Source organism: Nyctereutes procyonoides, unplaced genomic scaffold (assembly GCF_905146905.1).
Source record: "Nyctereutes procyonoides isolate TBG_1078 unplaced genomic scaffold, NYPRO_anot_genome, whole genome shotgun sequence".
Classification (NCBI taxonomy): domain Eukaryota; kingdom Metazoa; phylum Chordata; class Mammalia; order Carnivora; family Canidae; genus Nyctereutes; species Nyctereutes procyonoides.
In genome coordinates, this window is record NW_026575037.1 from 4,350,073 (window position 1) to 4,369,131 (window position 19,059).

The 19,059-nt window shown below is 41.1% G+C and overlaps 1 protein-coding gene across 1 annotated transcript in view; it reads left to right on the plus strand.

The window, feature by feature from the left end:
• PAPPA2 (pappalysin 2) overlaps positions 1-19,059 on the plus strand; it is a 272,846-nt gene that overhangs the window by 228,539 nt on the left and 25,248 nt on the right. Inside the window, exon 21 of the mRNA XM_055319554.1 lies at positions 5,576-5,647. Coding sequence (XP_055175529.1) covers positions 5,576-5,647 — 72 coding nt within the window. The remainder of the gene's footprint in view (positions 1-5,575; positions 5,648-19,059) is intronic.

The window sequence follows — 19,059 nt, forward strand, 5'->3', positions numbered from 1 at the left end:
AAGTGGTCCTTCAAGAATGTGATTTCATGGGGAGATGATTTTTTTCATACATAATGTGGCAATTGTTTGCATGTAAATGAGTTTTCTAAATTATACTTTATAAGTGTTCTGTTCTGAAGTACAAAAGCATCCATCATAGCATCCCATTTCCTCTGTTAGTTTGCTTCATAACTTCATTTTTCACAGACCGAACAATGCTTTTCTTTTCTTTTTTTAGTATATCACAATTAGGAATTAGTGAAGTCCAAACTAATGAGATTTTCCTGTGGCTACACATGTAAGATTTGTAAAGATTCTCAACACTGCAGGGAATCCCTCCCTCAGCTCCCCAGCTCTTCACCAGAACTGCTCAGTCAAAACAAATCTTGTAATTTCTGACTTTGTTTTCCCAAATTGGTCCCCAGAGGATTAATAATTCCTTAAACAAAAACAAAATGTTTTAAGAGGAAGAGAGAAAGCAGGAAGAGAAAAAGAAGACCATGCCCTCCAGGAGCCATAGTGTCCGACTTGCTGGTCTCACCCTTCTATCTGTCTTCTCATCTCCTGATCCTAGCCCTCATCCCTCAGAGTGTCCTCTTGATGGGCACAGTTGCGTAACAGCTCCAGTGACACTTGCCACATACACATCAGTGGGAGAACAAATCCCTCAGACATGAGTCATGAAAAAACCTTCTTTTTCATCAGTTTTAAGTATGGAAGTCTGCTTTTGGTTTGAATAAATCTCAAGGCATCAAGTCCAAGATAGTCTTGGAGGATGGGGGAAGAAGAACTGAAGAGCAAACTATAGGGTCCTGTGCTACTGTCCAAATAAATATGCAAAAACAATGCTGTATTTTACTTAGGGTTGCATACATATGTAGTAATAAGGGAATTGTCACAAACCAGGCAACAGCAGAACTTTGTGATCTGTTGTGATTAGCAGCCCATTCTGTCAAGTAACTATTCCTGATTAAAAAAACAATTGAGCAATTCTGTGTTAGACCTTAATGTTGGCTAACCATCAGTCTTGTGACCTTTAGTGAGACATTCAACCAAGCAATAGCCTTCAATTGCCTTATGACCTTCCCTTAATCGCCTCCCTCCCTTTTGCCTCTCTCTCTCCCAATCCCTCTCCCCCTTCCACCTTCCCTTTTTTTTTTTTTTAAGATTTTATTTATTGAGATGCAGAGAGAGAGGGAGGCGGAGGCAGAGACACAGGCAGAGGGAGAAGCAGGCTCCATGCAGGGAGCCCGATGTGGTACTCCATCCCGGGTATCCAGGATCATGCCCTGGGCTGCAGGCGGGCATGCGCCACCGGGGCTGCCCTCCACCTTCCCTTTGTTCTTCCTTTCTTCCCTTTTACATTTAAAAAAATTTTAAATGACCCAATCAAAATGACATCTTTAAACTGGTTTTCTCCTGAATGTTTTCTTTTTGGAAAGTTCAAAAACAAATCTTTATTCACAATCAATTCACCTGAGAAGTGGCTTGCTAATAGTATAATAGCAATAGTTGTAATCATATAAAAATGTATAGAAATAATAATTTAAAAATTCAGAATAGTTGTTACCAGTAGGGAGAAAGGAAGGAGGGAGAAGTGGGAGGGGTACATATAGGGGACGTTAATGGAATCTCTAGTGACTTAAATTCTGGAAGCAGATACATCAAATTGTTAAGATTTGATAAAGCTGGGCAGAGGATATAAGGTTGTTCTTTCAATGATTTCCTATAACTTTTCAAATGTAATATATATACTATCATAAGTTGTCAAAAAATATTCCAGAAAATAAGAAAATTATAGTGAATTCTTACAAGATAAATTGAGGCAGATTAAAACTTTTAAGAGTGTATTTGAGCAAAAATCTATTTGAGGCAGGCAGCATCAAACCAGAAGTGGTTAGGAGTGCTCCACCAAGAGGAGTTCAGGAGGGACTCTAGTAGAGGAAAAAAAATGGAAAGAAAATAAGGACATTATTGACTAGCTCTAGCATAAAGCCTACTTGTTTCTTTGTGATTGATTGTCCATAGTTTTCAGTTTCATAACCTTGAAGCATTTACAGGCTTAGATGTTGGATTGCTTCCGTAGGCTACCATGGATCAGAGTTACCTCAGTCTAATGGCCTCCCTGTTGAATTAATTTAAACTCATCTCACCAGTAGCTAGCCCTTTTCATTGCTTTTCTTCCTGTTTCACTCCCCTCTTTAACCTCACCACCACAAATGTGTCCTGAAGTACATTTGAAATTCTCCTCCAGTTTTGATCAATAAGTAGTAGTTCAATTAATGACATACGCGTATCTTTTCTTATGGGGTGAATGACATTCACAGGCCAGGAGATGGTGGAGAATCCTGGAACTCCAACATCATACTTAGTGTTTGATAAATGCTTATAAAACATCGTCTCTAAGTCACTGAGATAAGATATATGAGTGGGAGACAGTCCCTATTCTCAAGGATTTCACAATCTAGGAAGGCAAATAACCCAGGTACCAGAAGCTGTTGCAATTTTATAGAGATTAAGGAAGGATGCCAGTTTGAATTCATCTCATGTCTGAATTACAGAACATTAAAGAACCATTGAGATGAATATTCTCAATTCTACTATCATGAATGTATTCTACAGATATAGCTGCATATGTGTGAAATGATTTATACATAGCATTGTTTATTAGAGCAAAAGACTGTAACCTAAATATCCATTAGAATGGGTCTGGTTAAGTAAATGAGGGTTCATTCATACACACAATGAGAATGAGATACTATGCAATCAATAGAATACAACATTCCAGATACCATAAAATGAACAGAACCACAAGAAACACTGTGAAGTGAAATAAAGACAAACAAACAACAGACCAAAGTACAAAGTAAAATTTTGGTGTCTTGTGTGATGAAATAATTTCGTACGTAGATGTATGCATATGCATAGAATATCTCTGCGATGATACAAAATACAGAAAATTAAATGGAGGAACTTGGGTGGTTGGGGGTCAAGAGTAGGAGGGAGATTGTGCACCCTTTATACCTTTTGTAGTTTTGAATAAGTTATATAAAAGACAAAGATGGAAAACATCAGTTGGAGATAACAGGACAGAAGGGCAAAGAAACCAAGTCAAAAGTAAAGACAGACTCTTTTTCTTGGCAATATATTCTTAGAATTTCTAATGGATTAACAAACCCACGCTCCTGCATTTATAAAAGAGGTGAATGAGGTACAAGATTTAGAGAGCATAAAAGAAGCTGGGACAGTTCAGAGTGTTCTGGAGCATTCTTGTCATAGACATCATGTGAGGATGCCAAGGCTAAGTGTCTCCTTATGCGGAAGAATTGACATTCTTCCAAATCCCTCCCCCCCCAGACTGTGACCTCTTTGAGGGCAGCAGCTAGATTTGTGGATCTTCAGACCCCTCTTGCTGACTGGGGAATCTGGCTCACAGTGAGTGAAGCCTGTATGCATTTGAAAGTCTTACTGACAAGGATGGGGGGTGAGGATCCTTAGGGAAGGTGGTGCTGTGAGAAGGATAAGATTGCTATGTATTTACATCTCAAGGGTACAGCTTCCTGTTTTATGCTAGTACCATTATCTGGTGACAGCAAGGAAGCCTAAAACGTTGATATTTTAAATAATAGAAGCGAGAACAATGAGAACAACGCTAGCTAAGTAGAGTCCCAGTGATACTGGTTTTATTTATTTATTTATTTATTTATTTATTTATTTATTTATTTATTTATAGATTTTATTTATTTATTCATGAGAGACACACAGAGAGGCAGAGACACAGGCAGAGGAAGGAGCAGGCTCCATGCAGGGAGCCCGACATGGGACTGGATTCCAGGACCCCAGGACCATGCCCCAGGCCAAAGGCAGGCACTAAACTGCTGAGCCACCCAAGGATCCCAGATACTGGTTTTAAAACAAACAAAAATCTTTCTAGGTAGCAGAGCCATTGTTTATATGCAAATAGTCTGCTTCAGTGGCTGTTAGTGTGGAATACCTCAGTTTTTCCTTATGCTGAACACCCCTATTGTGTTTACCTTAGAAATTTGTATAATCCTAAAAAGATTTGACAATCTTTTTTTTTTTCCAGTGCAATGAAAACTTAAAAGCAAGTCACTTACTATGTTATTACAATGTGGAATTTTGAATATCAGAATTTGTTAGGATATATGGTATTATATTCCCTTTAGGGAAGCTGTGAAAGAGGAGTTTTAGTTTATACTATTACAACTTCAGGAAAATCTTGCAGATTCCCATTCTAATAACTACCTATGAGGTATAGATCCATATACCGACATATTAGTATATGCAAATATCTATTAAATGTCTATTAATATATGCAAATATATGTATATATCCATATACCTACATATTAATATATGCAAATATATCCAGTCTGATGACTGCACAGTCTTAACATTCTAGAATGTATAATTTCCAATTAATGGAAGTTCTATCTTGTGTAAAGCTCTTATCTCACAATGTATTATTTTTCTTCTGATTGCACTGTATTCCTCTCACACTGAAATAAAATGTGACAGTGAATGTCTACAAATGGCTGGGTTGATAACAGGCTACAGAGAGAATCTCCTTTCCTCCCTGAAGTTTCCTATGGGACTCTCTTTTCCTGAAGTATAACTTTTGAAATTTTAAAATACAAAAATTAAAGGGAAAAAGCTCAGTGAAAATGGGTAGTAATTATTGTTCAACAAAGAGTAGATGACTATTTTTTTTAAGATTTTATTTACTTGAGAAAGAAAGAGCATGAGTAGGGGGGAGGGAGAGTAGACTCCCTGCTGAGCAGGGAGCCCTATGGGGGACTCATCCAGGACTCCAGGATCATGACCTGAACTGAAGGCAAAACCCTTAACTGACTGAGCCACCCAGGCACCCGATGACTGTTTAAATGCACATCTGAAATGGCCATTGGGATAGAGACCATCACCATATTTAATATGAGCATGTTTTGGCTCTCACCAGCTTGATGCAGGTACCATTTTGAGCCCCATTGGTGTCATGTTAACCTTATTTGACCAATGCATAGACCTTTTATTTCTCAGGAGAAAGGGATAAATATACTAACAAGAGATACAGATTGTGCAATTATCCTCCAGTCCTTGCTTAGCACTCACATCTTATCATCTAGGATTCTTGAGATCCATTTTTTTCTTCTTGTGAAGCTATATTTCTTACTCCTTAAAAATCCACAGTGCTTCCTGGTCAACCTGGATGACTTACAACTTTTTGTAATGTTACTGAAAATTTCAAAACAAATGGAAACAATATTATGCCTAGAACCAAATTAACTCATTACAACATTGAGGACAGTTTCCAAAATTACACCTACACCCCTGTGGAAATTTAGATACCTTGAGGAGGGCAGAGGAGGATGAAGAGCATGAGAGTTCCACTTTGATGCCAGCTGGCAGGATTAGCAGTTCTGCAGGAAAGACCAGCTGGCTTTGGCCCTCCTTATGGGGCACAGCCAGGGTCTCACTCCTCAGGCAGTGGGGTTGGGCTGGTAGGGTGAGCTCAGGATTTGCCCCTTCTTTTACTGACCAGGGCTGTTTGTTTTCTGTTGTTTCATCTTCCCCTTCAGAGCATCGTGTGCACTGGACGACGTCAATGGCACCCAGACCCTTTCCTGGTCCACTGCATTCAGGCGTGTGAGGTAAGCTGCCTCCCCTCCCCAGACCAGACCAGAGTTCTCTGGTCTGCTTAACTCACAGGGACTTGAGTCTTCCTAACTCAAGATCTTGCCCCTATGCCCTTTGTTTAATCTCTTAAATTTAGTTTTCCAATCCCCAGATTACAGATACTAGGATTTCTTTTTCTTTTCTTCTCCTCCACCCCCCTCCCCTTCCTTCTTTTTTTTTTTAGCAAAATCTCCAGGGTCTCATTTTAAATGAGCTAATAAAAAATAAGTTAAAAGCAAATCAGAATTTTTTATGATTTTGGGATTTTTGTCAGTGGACATGAGCTTAGTTAGATCGGGGCTTTGTGGACCAATGGCCTACAGACAGGCCTATTTGGCCAGCACTGTGTCTGAAAACAATTTTGGTTTGGTTGCCAATATTTAAAAATTGGGCTTTCATATAAAATTCGTCTATGTATATATAACATTACATGCACATGTACACACATAACTCCAAATAAAAATCAATATAAAACACTTTGTGCAGATTTGCCTCTTGAAAAACAAGTCTATCTGGCAACCATGGCAACAATGAGCTGGATCTGAGTAACAGCTACAAGCCCAGAAGGGCAGCTGCTCTCTGGGTCAACAAGATGCTCTCCTCTCCCTGTGGCTTCTTACCCTAATGAGCATCCCTCATTGATACCAAATGCCTAGGTCATGCAGACATCAATGTTTTCAACCTCTGAAATAGACCTATAATCCACTGTTGATGAACTCAAACCAGACCTTGACTTCCTCAGGGAATCTTATGTACTACTTCACACAGGGGATTCCCTTTTCGTAGGGGATTTAGCACGCTGTGAATTCCTTAGCTAGATTAACAGGAGTTACTGTGAAGGAGAGTCAAGAATGAGGCAGAGGCTTACTGAGGGAGAGTGACCCAGGAATCCTGCCATGGAGGACGGGACGCATCTCACACTCCCCCTCGCCCCCCACACATACACGCATGCACGCACACAATTTAAGCCCTCTCACCCTGGGGATAGCCACTCAGTCACAATAGGTTTTGCCATCCAAATCTCTTGCTGCAAGTCATTAAGCCACTTAGCAGTGACACTTGGGTAATTCTGGCTGTTCCTTGTGTGCTAGTGAGAGTTGTTGCTCTGCCACTGATTTCCAACACCCTCCCCCCAACACACCCAACGCACATGCCTGTCAGTCCCTCAGTTCTTCTGTATCCCTGTTTCTCTTTATCTAATTCTGGGAAACTGGGATCTACATGAGGCCAAAGAGGGGGAAAGGGTGGGGTTTGAGACAAAGAGAAAACTGGGTGTGGGAAATGACACCAATAAAATAGCGTTCCGAGAGTCCATCAGGAAAAATGCTAGCATGGAGTATGCTTTGTTACAGCGTGGGCCAACAAAACAGCTCATCTTCTGCCATCATTAGAAAAACAGATGGCAGCGGGGTGGGGAGGAGGGGCAGTGACTCATCCACTGGGCAGGGGGTAAAAAGAGGGAAGAGGAGTCCAGGGAAGGAGGGAGATAAACAGACAGAAGACTCAGAACTGGGAATGGATCAAAGGGATCCTGAGAGTTCCCTTCTGCTGCTTCTATGCGTGATGGTAAGAGGGAGGGTTGGGTGACAGGGCTTGGAGCTGGCTTCCGTGTTTCCCAGAAGGTTACAACACAGAGCTTTCACCACGTGTCCTCCCCTCCTCAGTGCACCCCCAGCACATCCTCCCCTCCTCAGTGCACCCCCAGCACATCCTCTGGATCTCTTAACCAGAGCTTCCTAGGTTTGTTGATGTGATAAGGAACAAAGCTCCACTGCCTCCTCTGACTCCCCTGCCCAACTGCTGCCATGCACAGCTGAGCCTGAACCACCTGATGGCTGTTGGTACTCCCACTCCAGTGGTTCCCAAAAGTGTGGCCCCTGGACTAGCACAATAGGCATCTCCTGGGAACTTGTTAGAAATACACATTCTCAGGCCCCATCCTAGACCTATTAAATCAGAGACTCTAGGTGCAAGGCCCAGCAATCTGTGTTTTTAACAAGGCCTTCAGGTGTTTCTGAAGACCACTGAAATTTGAAATTTGAGAGTCACTGCTCTGGCCACCCTGGGAGCAGACAAGAAGGTTCCCACCATGTGGAACCCCAATTTGAAGCTTTCTTTGCCCAGGAGTAATTCTAGCCAATATTAGTTCCATTCCAATTATTCTGCAGTATTTCCTGAGACTCTGGGGAGGACAAGGTTTGAAAGGCCAGGATGTTGCTTCTGATCTCTCAGCAGAGGCTAGGAGGAGGTAAACAACAATCACAACAACAACAACAGAACATGTAAGGGGTGGAAGCAAGAAGCAAGGAAAAAGGAGCAACCATACCCACCAGAAAGGAAAGGAATCAGACAGGGGAGGGGAGGGAGAAGCAACTCTGAAGACATAAGTCGTAAGAAATGCTGAGGGGGTGAGCCTGAGAAAGAAAGGAAAGAGAGGCTGGAACTGGCTACTTGGCAGACACCTAATTCTTTACTGGAAAAAGTCGGCTAAATATATTAGGGGCAACTGAAGAGCGTCAAAGGCATAAGGAGGAAAAACAGACCTAGAGGCAAGATAAACCAAAGAGGGCTCCATGGATGAGAGGAAGTTTTAAAAGTGCTGCACAGAAATCTGAGCTCAACTTAGACATTTGTTCCCCAGTATCTAAAAGGAGTTTTCTTTTTTTGCTTTCCAGTACTGAATATAACTCTAAGATGTCCCCGTGAGACATCCAGCCTTGTAAAAGTGAAGTACCTCATTCTTCATGTCTCTCAGTGAGCTCAAGACAGTGAATCCATCACCTCACTATCCTCCATCCATGTCCCGCTTCCTGTCACTTTCACTCCTTTGTGTCATACCTCCTTTGCCACAGAGCTTTCACCTTCAATTCTCCAACATTCTCTGCCTCTTGCATTCTTTAAGAGACAGCTCTAAGGTTTTCTCTACGGCATCTTGTGTAGATAATGCCATCTTCTCATCTTCAACTATGTTCCCATTGTTTGCAAGAATATATGCATGCCACATATCTGCAATCCAAACTTGTTCATATATTAAATTCTATCTTTCTAGTTGTTTCTCAAAACTTAAACCGACACTCATGTTTTTCTTGACCTGACCCTCCTCATATTCTCTACTTCTTTTGTAAGTTGCAGATGGGCAGGGAATGGTAGCTTGGTTGGTGGAAAGGTTTTAGAGTCCTGCAGATGTAAATTCAAATCCTAGTCCAACTGATGGTGTGAGCCTTCTAGTATCTTAATCTGTACTGGGAATTGGGGACAACACAGCTATTTTAAGGAGTGTATCAAGGATTAAATATGATAATGTACAAGAAGTGTTTAAGCACCATGCCATGTCTGGCCCATAGTTGACGGGAATAAAGTAGTGGTGTTCATGGTGTACCATAGCCACTTTGTAAATGCTGAGTGAGGAAAGCAGAAGGCAGGAGGCAGAGCTGCTGTTATAGTGTCAAGGTGAGCAGGTGCAAACTCTAAGGATTGGAAAAGGAAGAGAACAAGAGAAGAAAGGCGAAACAGGCCATTCCCATGGAAGTCCCCTGAGATCCGTAATTCACAGATCTCTTGGACACAGCTGCCATGTCCAGTCAGTCATGAGGCCAGTCAGACACCAGACCATTACATGAGTAGCTCTCCCCATTCCTACTCTCAAGTCCCTTCCTGGGGCCTCAACACTTCCCACCTGGACTGCTGCATTGGTTTCCTAATTATACTTCCTACTCCCAGACCTGTGCTCATTAAAATCATAGATGAGTATACAATTAGTCTAGGATAACAATGCAGAGGACAAACACCTATTCTGCCAAATGCTTGCCCAATAAAGTATACTCTTTTCCCAGCATGGCAAGAGAAAGAGAGGCAAGGGAGCGTCTTCGTTTTGTGGGACGATAATTGAAGTGAGTGTTCACTCCATCTATGAACACCATGATATTGTCAGATCACATGTGTTACGCTCTCTGGCTTTTTTCCCTCTGTGCCTTCCTTTTCTCCTTTCTTTCTCTTTTCATTAAGTCATATTTATTAATTCTGCCAAAGTACACAGCCCTAGTTTTCACCTAAATTAAGAACACCTTGAGGATCCCTGGGTGGCGCAGCAGTTTAGCGCCTGCCTTTGGCCCAGGGCGCGATCCTGGAGACCCGGGATTGAATCCCACGTTGGGCTCCCGGTGCATGGAGCCTGCTTCTCCCTCTGCCTATGTCTCTGCCTCTCTCTCTGTGTGTGTGACTATCATAAATAAATAAAAATTAAAAAAAAAGAGAACACCTTGTTCTCCGGGGAATGCAGCTGGGAATAAAGACCACACTTATGGCCTCCTTTCAGATAGAAAAGATTAATTTCCTTCCCGCCGGATGATTAAAATGGAGTGCCCATTGACCTAGGGTTTGGCTCTACTTTTTCTGTGAACATATATTTCTTGCAAGTTTATTGTGTCCTTCTCAGCAACATCCGTTTTGGATTATAGTTTCTGAAATTCTCTCTTCTCCCCTTTGCTGTTCTGTGTAGAGTTGTGCCCTTCCTTTTTCAAAAGTGGGAGCTGTGAAGGAGGACAGAGGCAGAATGATGTTAGAATAATTAGGATCAAATGCTGACTCCTCACTTGTTCACCATGTGGGGATAGGGTCTTACTGAAACAGTTATATATAAAGAATCAAAAAATAGTCAACTTACACCCAGTTTATATCTTCATGAGTGCTTATAGTATAGGTAGCCATGGTTAATTGATGTTCTTCTGGTTTCCAGTAAAACCTAGAAAACCTTTTAAGATTTTGTGGGAATTTCAAGTAAGTCTCTATGGGGATTAGCTGCCATTTCTCCTATAAATTCGTATACATGACCATACAAATCCCTATCACCTCACCTACTGTCCTTCCAACAGGCTGCAAGCTTCCAAGTGTCAGATATGTGTTTCATTTGTTTCTGTATCCCTCTGAAAAACATAACCTAATTCTTCAGTGACACCTGTTTCTATTCCCCTAAAGGCAGGGACAGAGAATTGAAGGTAAAACTTTGAGAGTCTTAAATTGAAAAAAGATTGGGTCAGTCTTCTGAGAAGCAGTACAGTGGAAATAAATGCAGTGAAGGAATAGGAGAAGTAAAGAGTAAAAACTCTGTCATGCACAGAATCAGAAGGCCTAGCAACAGATACAGTGAGGGCCATGTGGAAAAGCAGAAGAAAAGCTGTCTGGGGCATAGCCACGGGCTTTAACCCCACTTCCAACCTTTATCACATGATTCCTTGGGCAAGTCAGTTAACTTCTCTGAAGTTAAGTTCCATCAGCTTTTAATTGGGTGGATATGATTTATCTTTTAAACATTTTGGTGTTCGTTCAGATAACCAGTTTCAGAAAACTATGGAGACACACCCATGGGGATATGGTTTGGAGCCTTCGGAGAAGTCACACTCCAGTAAAGTGTGGGTCAGGCTAATTTTTCAGGAATAGCTGCAAACCTCCCTTATATCTGGAGATTTTTTATCTTAATCAAAAGATTAAGATTTTGATTAGATTGTGATCTTCATTATACCCATGGGTCCTTCCCTGAAAGGGCCACTGTTCAGATGTGTGGCCTTCTTGGTTAGCCTTGATTTCTTAGTCACTGGATGGGTTGCATTTTGGAAATCTGTTGGCACTGTCCTTTCTTGGCATCTGCTCAAAACCAGTCCAGCTTTTGGTTTTACAGCTTCCATCCTGGTACTAGCTGGCAAGAGAAAACTCAGACTACGATAGGATAGATAATGAGAGTCAGAACACGATAAAGAACATGCAAGCACTTCTTGTATGAATGCTCATTACACATTAGTTAAGCATGTGATAAACATTAATTGAATTTCATTTATCGGCAATACTGAGTGGCTTCTGTTTCAAAACAAAAGTTGTGTTTCTCACCACTATTTATCCTCATCTGACAGTGAGGAGCAATACACATTTCTATGTGTATCCTCCAAGGGGTTAAGAGGCCAGGCCCGATCTGGAGGGAGATTTGATAAAGGATTGCGCAGGATGACTCTCATGCCTTATCTAATCCATTCTGATGTTCTTGAAGGAATGAGGAGCCCTCAGAAGACCAGAGGGAAGCTGTGCAGTATATACCACATTAGAGGCACATGGGGTGGAACAATAATGTCTACATTCTTACTAGTTTGGTTTTTCTACTAGAAACAGTTCTAGGACAGTTTTCTTTAAGTCCGAGTCCTGTACTTATAAGGAACATGCCCTCTCTTGCCATAGCCATGTTCTGTGACAGAATGATTGGTCAGAGAGACAAAGGAGAAGTCACTTCTTAAACTTAGCAGATGTGCCATTCTAGTCCAAATGAGAGAACCCCCATTTAAGATGACAGCTAAGGGGTTTGACCATGCAGTGTAGATTGTTACTGTATATTGTGCAAAACGGGGTGGTCCATCCAGGAGAACACTCAAGACTGGTTCTGGCCACATCCCAATCTTTGCTCCTTTCACAGGGGCAAAGGAGTTGGCAGGTCGTTTTTATAAAAAGTGTGCTTAAGGAGTGCCTGGGGTTCTTTTTATTTTTAAAGATTTTATTAATTTGAGAGAGAGAGAGTATGAACAGGGGGGGAGAGAGAGAATCTCAAGCAGACTCCAAGTGAGCACAGAGCCAATGTGGGACTTGATCTCACTACCCCTAGACCATGACCTGAGCTGAAATCAAGAGTCAAACGCTAAACCACCTGAGCCACCAGGCATCCTTGGGGTTATTATTTTTAAAATACAGGTTCGTAGGTTCTTCCCCATTCTCACATATCAAGTCTGGTATGAGGTCCAAGAATATGTGTTAGGGTGCTTCCAATGCACATGGTCCTCAACTGCAACTTGAGAAACACCGGGCAAGGATCAATTAATACACTCATAGATAGTGGTGCACAGCAGCACCTTGCATTTGGGAGAAAAGAATCCACCTTCTAATAATAGTTCTTGAAAAAATGAAGATATCGGGATCCCTGGGTGGCGCAGAAGTTTAGCGCCTGCCTTTGGCCCAGGGCGCGATCCTGGAGACCCGGGATCGAATCCCACGTCGGGCTCCCGGTGCATGGAGCCTGCTTCTCCCTCTGCCTATGTCTCTGCCCCTCTCTCTCTCTCTCTCTGTGTGTGACTATCATAAATAAATAAAAATTAAAAAAAATTATATAAAAAAAATGAAGATATCACCTGAAATTGAATACAATTCATAAAGGTCAAGGACAGAGGTAGAAATATCTGGCAGAGAGTGGTAATAATAAAATTTTTAGAAGCCAGAAAACAGTGGATTGTTTTAAAATTATAGTGAAAATTTTTTCAATTACATTTCATCATGGGTAAACAGCAGCATGACTCTTCTTAAAACAACAAACTACATGGTAATGAATGGACATGGGACCAACAGAAAACCTGAGTGTTTCATTGTGTTTCATTCTTCTCAACACTGGTCTGATCCTATTTTCTCTTTAGATCTAGCTTCTGTAGCTATTGGAAAATACGGAACATGTTGAAAGTAACAAAAATAATATCAAAGCTTAATGATAATTTCTTTGGGGTCAAAAATCAAAAGCATCTGTGATTTTTAAGCCAAAGAAGGATGAAGATTATTATAGTAAGTATTTCATGCTGTAAATATTTTACCTATGGAAGAGTTAGCAGTCACCATCCCCTACTAAGAACAGAACAGAAAATAATGAGCTTAAAAGTGAATCAACTATTTAAATCTGTGAAATATCCTGGCAATGTTAGACTGTCTACAAAGTTTTAAAGAGGTGTATTTAAAAGGCATATTAGCCTTTGGAGCATTTTAAGGGGATATGTATTGTCCTCTCTCTGCCATGGTTAAACATTTTCTGCCTCAAACACAGAAACTGTTTTGATATTCTCTTTCCCTGTAGATCTAACATGCCATGGATTTAAATGTAAATATATTTGTGTTTTCTTAAAGCAACTGGTAGAGATATTTTTACAAATCCTTGCCATAGGAATACTCCCTTAATAGGAATGTTGTATAGGAGGGAATCGGGGGGGTGGAAAAACCAGGTGAGGAGGAGTTGGGGACAAATTTAGCTTCAGTAGAGTGGCTGCATTTACTTAAATGTAGGTGGGCAGTTGTATTTTTTTACACTTTTAGTAGTTGATACCAACAATGCTCCCATCACTAATGTGTTCCATCTGTTGCACCATTCCTTGGATTCTTTCTTCTGTGTTGTCTTGGACCTGTCTCTGCCTCCTTTTTATTATTTATATTCCAGATGGTAGCCCTGTTAGCTGTGCCTCTTGATCACTCATGGGCACTGCCTTGGTTTACTGCTGTAAGTCTGTGGCATACAGAGGCTGGTATATAATTCATGAGGTGGAAATGATGCCACAAAAATCAAATTTTTATTGTACTGTTTTTTCTTGCCCAGAGTTTGCGCCAAGAGAGAGGTGCTAGAACCAGACCAGAAAGTCCTTTTCTGAGGGACGTGCCTTCTTCTGGGGCACAGACTGTATACAGATCTGCACGAGATGATCTGAGGTCAGGGAAGGGAGCAGGCTAGCAGGTTGTGCATGCGTGTGTGTACGTGTGTGTTTAACTAAAAGTGTTATAGTTCTTCATATCTGACCATGTGAAGCTCCACTCCAGGGCGGCAAAACCAATCAACACAATCATAAATTTGAGGGACTTTTATTCTTAAAGGTGAAATGCAATGTGTGAGCGTCTGGGAGACTCCAGTACAAAATTCCCACATTCCCTGCGGCAGCTAAACTGGCTGGTCCCCCTCCGGGAAAGCAGTAAGGAACATTTTCTCCCAAGTGAAATATTTGAAGACTGAAGTGAGTCAGACAATGTTGTATTTCACCCCCAGGGCTGTCTGAGACTCAAGTGAGAGTAGTGGTACTTGGACCAGAACCTGCAGAATTCCAGAAGCCCCCATGAAAGCGGAGGGCCCTGACCGCACAGCAGCAGCACCTGGCCACCTGTTAGAAATGTGGATTCTCAGGTCCCACTCTGGGCTTCTGAGTCAGATGCACCAGATGCAGGGTACAGGGGTCGCACCTAGTGGTGTAGGTCCTCCAGGGTGGTTCCAATGCACTCCTGGGTTTGAGACCTCCTGGTCTCCAGAGCTGGAAGGAAAAAGCTCCGTAATGACCTTTGTAGGGGACATGATTAACTCTATAGTGATAGTTGTCAGGAACTTGAAGAATGCATCAATATGAAGATCCCATGTCTGACTCCAGATCTCTCCTTTCTCTCCCCTCAGCTTCATAGAGAAACCTGTCCAGCCATTCTTTTCTCTAGTCTTTTCTTATTTCTACCCTTAAGATTTATCTCTATAATTATGCTTGAGAAACACCCTTCCATTCCCAGATAGTCACAGATTACTTTTAATGCCCAAGGCTTGAACTTCAAAATGTGACTAGGTGGGATTGCGACTGGCTCTTCACAAAAAAAAAAAAAAAAAAAAAAAAAAACAACTCTCACCTGAGTGTGTCTTTGTAAGTTCCTTAGCAAAAAGAGAAAAATGAATCCTTTTTATGATATCTGTATTCGGAAAACCAAATGTTCTATTCCAACTTTATCACTTGTGCGCTGTGTAATTGTGAAGTGGTTTAACTTCTTGTTCCCTTTCTATTTATATTTTGTCATTTAAATAATAGCCAGCAATTAAACTTCTCTTTGCCATATTTTAGCTGTTTACAGATCAGATATAATAACCATTCCTTCCCTGCTGATTCTCAGAGGACAGATCATATGGGCTTACTTTTCTTTTACATTCTTGCCAAGTTCTTTAGGATCTATGGGTGAAAGGGGGCCATAAAAATGCTAATTACAGTAGGAATAATAACATCCCAGATGCCAATAACGGGAACAGCTACTCTACTTCTTGTAGGGGTAGTGTAGGTTCTTACAAATCTAAATCTAAATCTAAATATGTGTTAGCCGTGTTAGAAATCCAGAGAAAAATGGAAAATTAGTTTAAGTTGGAGCTGTCTTCCAGGCTCACTGACTGCCAAATTCCAATCCCCTCGAGATTTGTTTGTGAATTTCGCTGCCAGTTTTGTGCAATCTCTGCACCAAGCTGAAAATCCGGGCATGTCTTTCGGCTTGTCCAGAGTCCCATTGGGTTCAGGGCTCTACTTTAGATCCTCCAGCTGGAATCTCTGAAAATCAAACTCCAAATGTTAATTAGGACTAGGTTTTCATTTTGAAAGCTAAAATCATTGTGTTTTTTCTCCCTAACTTTTTAAAAAAGTGAAACACTGAAAGCACGACCATGCAAATTGTAAAACCTCATCTAGATTAACAACATTCATGAGAATTTATGCCTCTCTTAAACTCCCATGGAGCCACGCTGTGCATCCTTGTGGGCCTTCTAACTGGCTGCATTTGGCTTTCTTTGTCTTCTCAGCTTCCTGGGTGGGCCACTTTCTCACTCTGCTAATTCTCTTTATGACATGGGTTGTCCCTTTTTCTCCTCCCACCGCACCCTTTTTCTGATTACTCTGTGCTTTCCTTATTTTTCTGTTCTTTTTCTTTATAATTTCTAGCCTTGGCTTGAAGACGCCTACAAAGTCAGCATCACAGAACTGCTACCTACTTTTCTTCAACCTGCCTGACCTTCCACGTGCTTCCCTATGATTATACTGAGGTTAGAATTAGCAGTGAGCAAATACAATCAGGTTCTAACTCAACCCCTTTTCTCTTTTCACAGGGACATTGCTCCCCTACAGCATCTAACTAACTTCTAAAATGTGTTTTAAATACATTTAAGCACTACTCAGGTACATTCACCGAGACTGTTCACAAATCTCTAGAGCATTGGTTACTATACTATTTACACCATATTTGGCACAATGCCTTTATTAAATAGTCATAGTGGCAAGCTCTTTCAGAAAGTTCACATAGTTTGAGTCATTGCTCGTTCATTCTACTAAAGTTGATATTTCTTTAAGTGGAATGATTGGACTATATACTTTACTAGAATGAGTCAGTGGTAGCAAGGTACACTATTAAAACTTTTACCTTATTTTTTAGTCTCTGAGGTACAGATTATAAATATTGTGTGTATGGGTGTATGTTTGTGTGTCTGTTCTTCCAACCAACCCAGCAGTGAGTGATGACAAGGAAGAGGGTGATGCTCCCAAGTGGATTGTGATTATCTGCAAATTGCAGCAAACAAGAAGTATAGAAGAAAGGCTACATGTTTCAACCCCAGACTAATCGATTTAAATCTCAGCCCCACCCTTACGGGTTGTATTTTTGTATAATGTTTTTTAAACTGATTTTTAATTCTATAAAAGTAATACATGTACCTAGTTTAGAAAACCAGTTGGCACCTGTAGGTTTACTTGGAAGACGAGCTGCCCCTCTGCTATCTAACCTCAGGCTCTCTGGGCTGAGGAGATATGTTCACATCTTCTTTGCTTCTACTGTCACTTCTTTTATGTCTTCTGGAAATTACATCTATAAATATCTGCATCTATACACACAGATCTATTTAATTATTCTTCTGCTAATCTTGATTTTTTTTTTCATTTAGAAATTATTTACTGACTTCCTAGTGTAGAAGATGGGGTGTGAGCTCTCTGATACCATCACTGATTCACTCATTCACATATACATACACATACACCTGTACCGCTACGTATAGAAGCACCTGACAGAGTCCCTGAATTTTCTGGGGTGCTGTGGCATTTCAGATACTTAGGTTTCCATTTTCTTGAATTTTCTGTCAGTTGTTACTCATTCATCCTTTCTACCATCCATGTTGAATTCTTTGTTGGCTGTCTTTGTCTCGCATATTGTCTTTTCTCTTTTGATTGCATACCTTTTTTTAATTACTTTATAGTCATTTTAGTGGGGTTCGTAGAGGGAACAGGTATAAAAATAAATTCAGTTCCTATGTTTTACCAGTATTGAGCCTGGGACATAGTACCTGCTCAGTGAGCAGTCTGCTGTTATTAACACTTCCATCAACAGGGTATACGCCTGTATGGAAGAAAAAAAAGGCACTGGACAGAGACCACATACCTTATTTTGGTATTTTTTTCCCTTCCATTGTCATTTCTAACTTCTTATTTCAGCCTAAAGCCAAGCAAAAATCTCTTCATGTAGCGAGCTCCTGAAAGTGTAAATTTTAGATAGAGAAGCATTTTTTCCTGGAAAAGATAGTAGGAGACTCTAGAAATGTGAAGGAAAACATGACAAGGCTCCTGTCTCCCACAAATTCTTCCCTCAGTCTGATTTGGGGGAGAAGAGTGCTCAAAGTGCTGTGGGAACAGTGAAAAGAAAGTGATTATGTTTGATTACAGAGCAGTCAAGAAGTAGGTGTGGGACATCAAATTTGGAAAAAGTTTTATAGCAAAATGGTACTCATGTGGAGCCTTGAAGAACATAATTCCACTAGTTAGAGATAAAGGAAAGCCCAATGGGCAGAGAGGATAGTAAGAGCATAAGGTGCAGGGGTTTGAAAATGCATAGGATGTCTGGAGAACCACCAGAGGACAGGGCATGTGGAGACTACAGGAGAGGTTAGAGAGGCCTGGACTAGATTAGAAAGAGCCTTCAATCCTGCCATACCTGGGATATAAGCTTGATTCTAGAGGCACTGAGGAGCCTCACTTTTTTTTTTTTTTTTTTTTTTTTTACTGGAAATAACAAGATCAAGTTGATACACTGTGGGAGATGAAGCCCATGGAGAAGAGACAGTGATCAGTATAATGGTTAGGATATATTTTTTAAGATTTTATTTATTTATTCATGAGAGACACAGAGAGAGAGGCAGAGATACAGGCAGAGGGAGAAGCAGGCTCCATGCAGGGAGCCAGACACAGGACTGGATCCTGGGGACCCAGGATCACGCCCTCGGCTGAAGGTGGCGCTAAACCACTTAGCCACCCTGTCTGCCTTAATGGTTAGGATATTATGTCTATATTTTAAGAGAAGAGGTGAGATCCCAGACTTGACCCCTGCCAGTAAAGAGGGAAAGAAGTAACCATTGAGGAGTTTTCTTTTAGGATATCAAATTGATCCTAGGATCACATCCCATGGGGATGATGGGGTTCTGAATCTAACTCACGGGTGCTACGATGGGATAGTGGGTGCCATTAACCTCTGTAAAGAAAAAGAAGTAGGCTTTTCGGAGGAGATAATGGGCTAGGCTTTAGACTGGGTGAATTTAGTGAAATTGCAAATAGAAGTTCAGGAACAAAATCTCACTTGGTGACTTAGGTTGAGAAATGAGGACAGATGATGAGAAATAAGGATGATGATTGAAGGTAGCTAGTAGATGAGGTCATCCAAGGCATGTGAATGGGGAGAAGAGAGGAAAAGACCTGGCAGGAGGCAAATGATATAATAGAATAACAGAGGAAGTAAAGCTAGTCAAGGAGATAGAGAATAGTTGAAAGTAGAAGGAAATGAAGGAGAG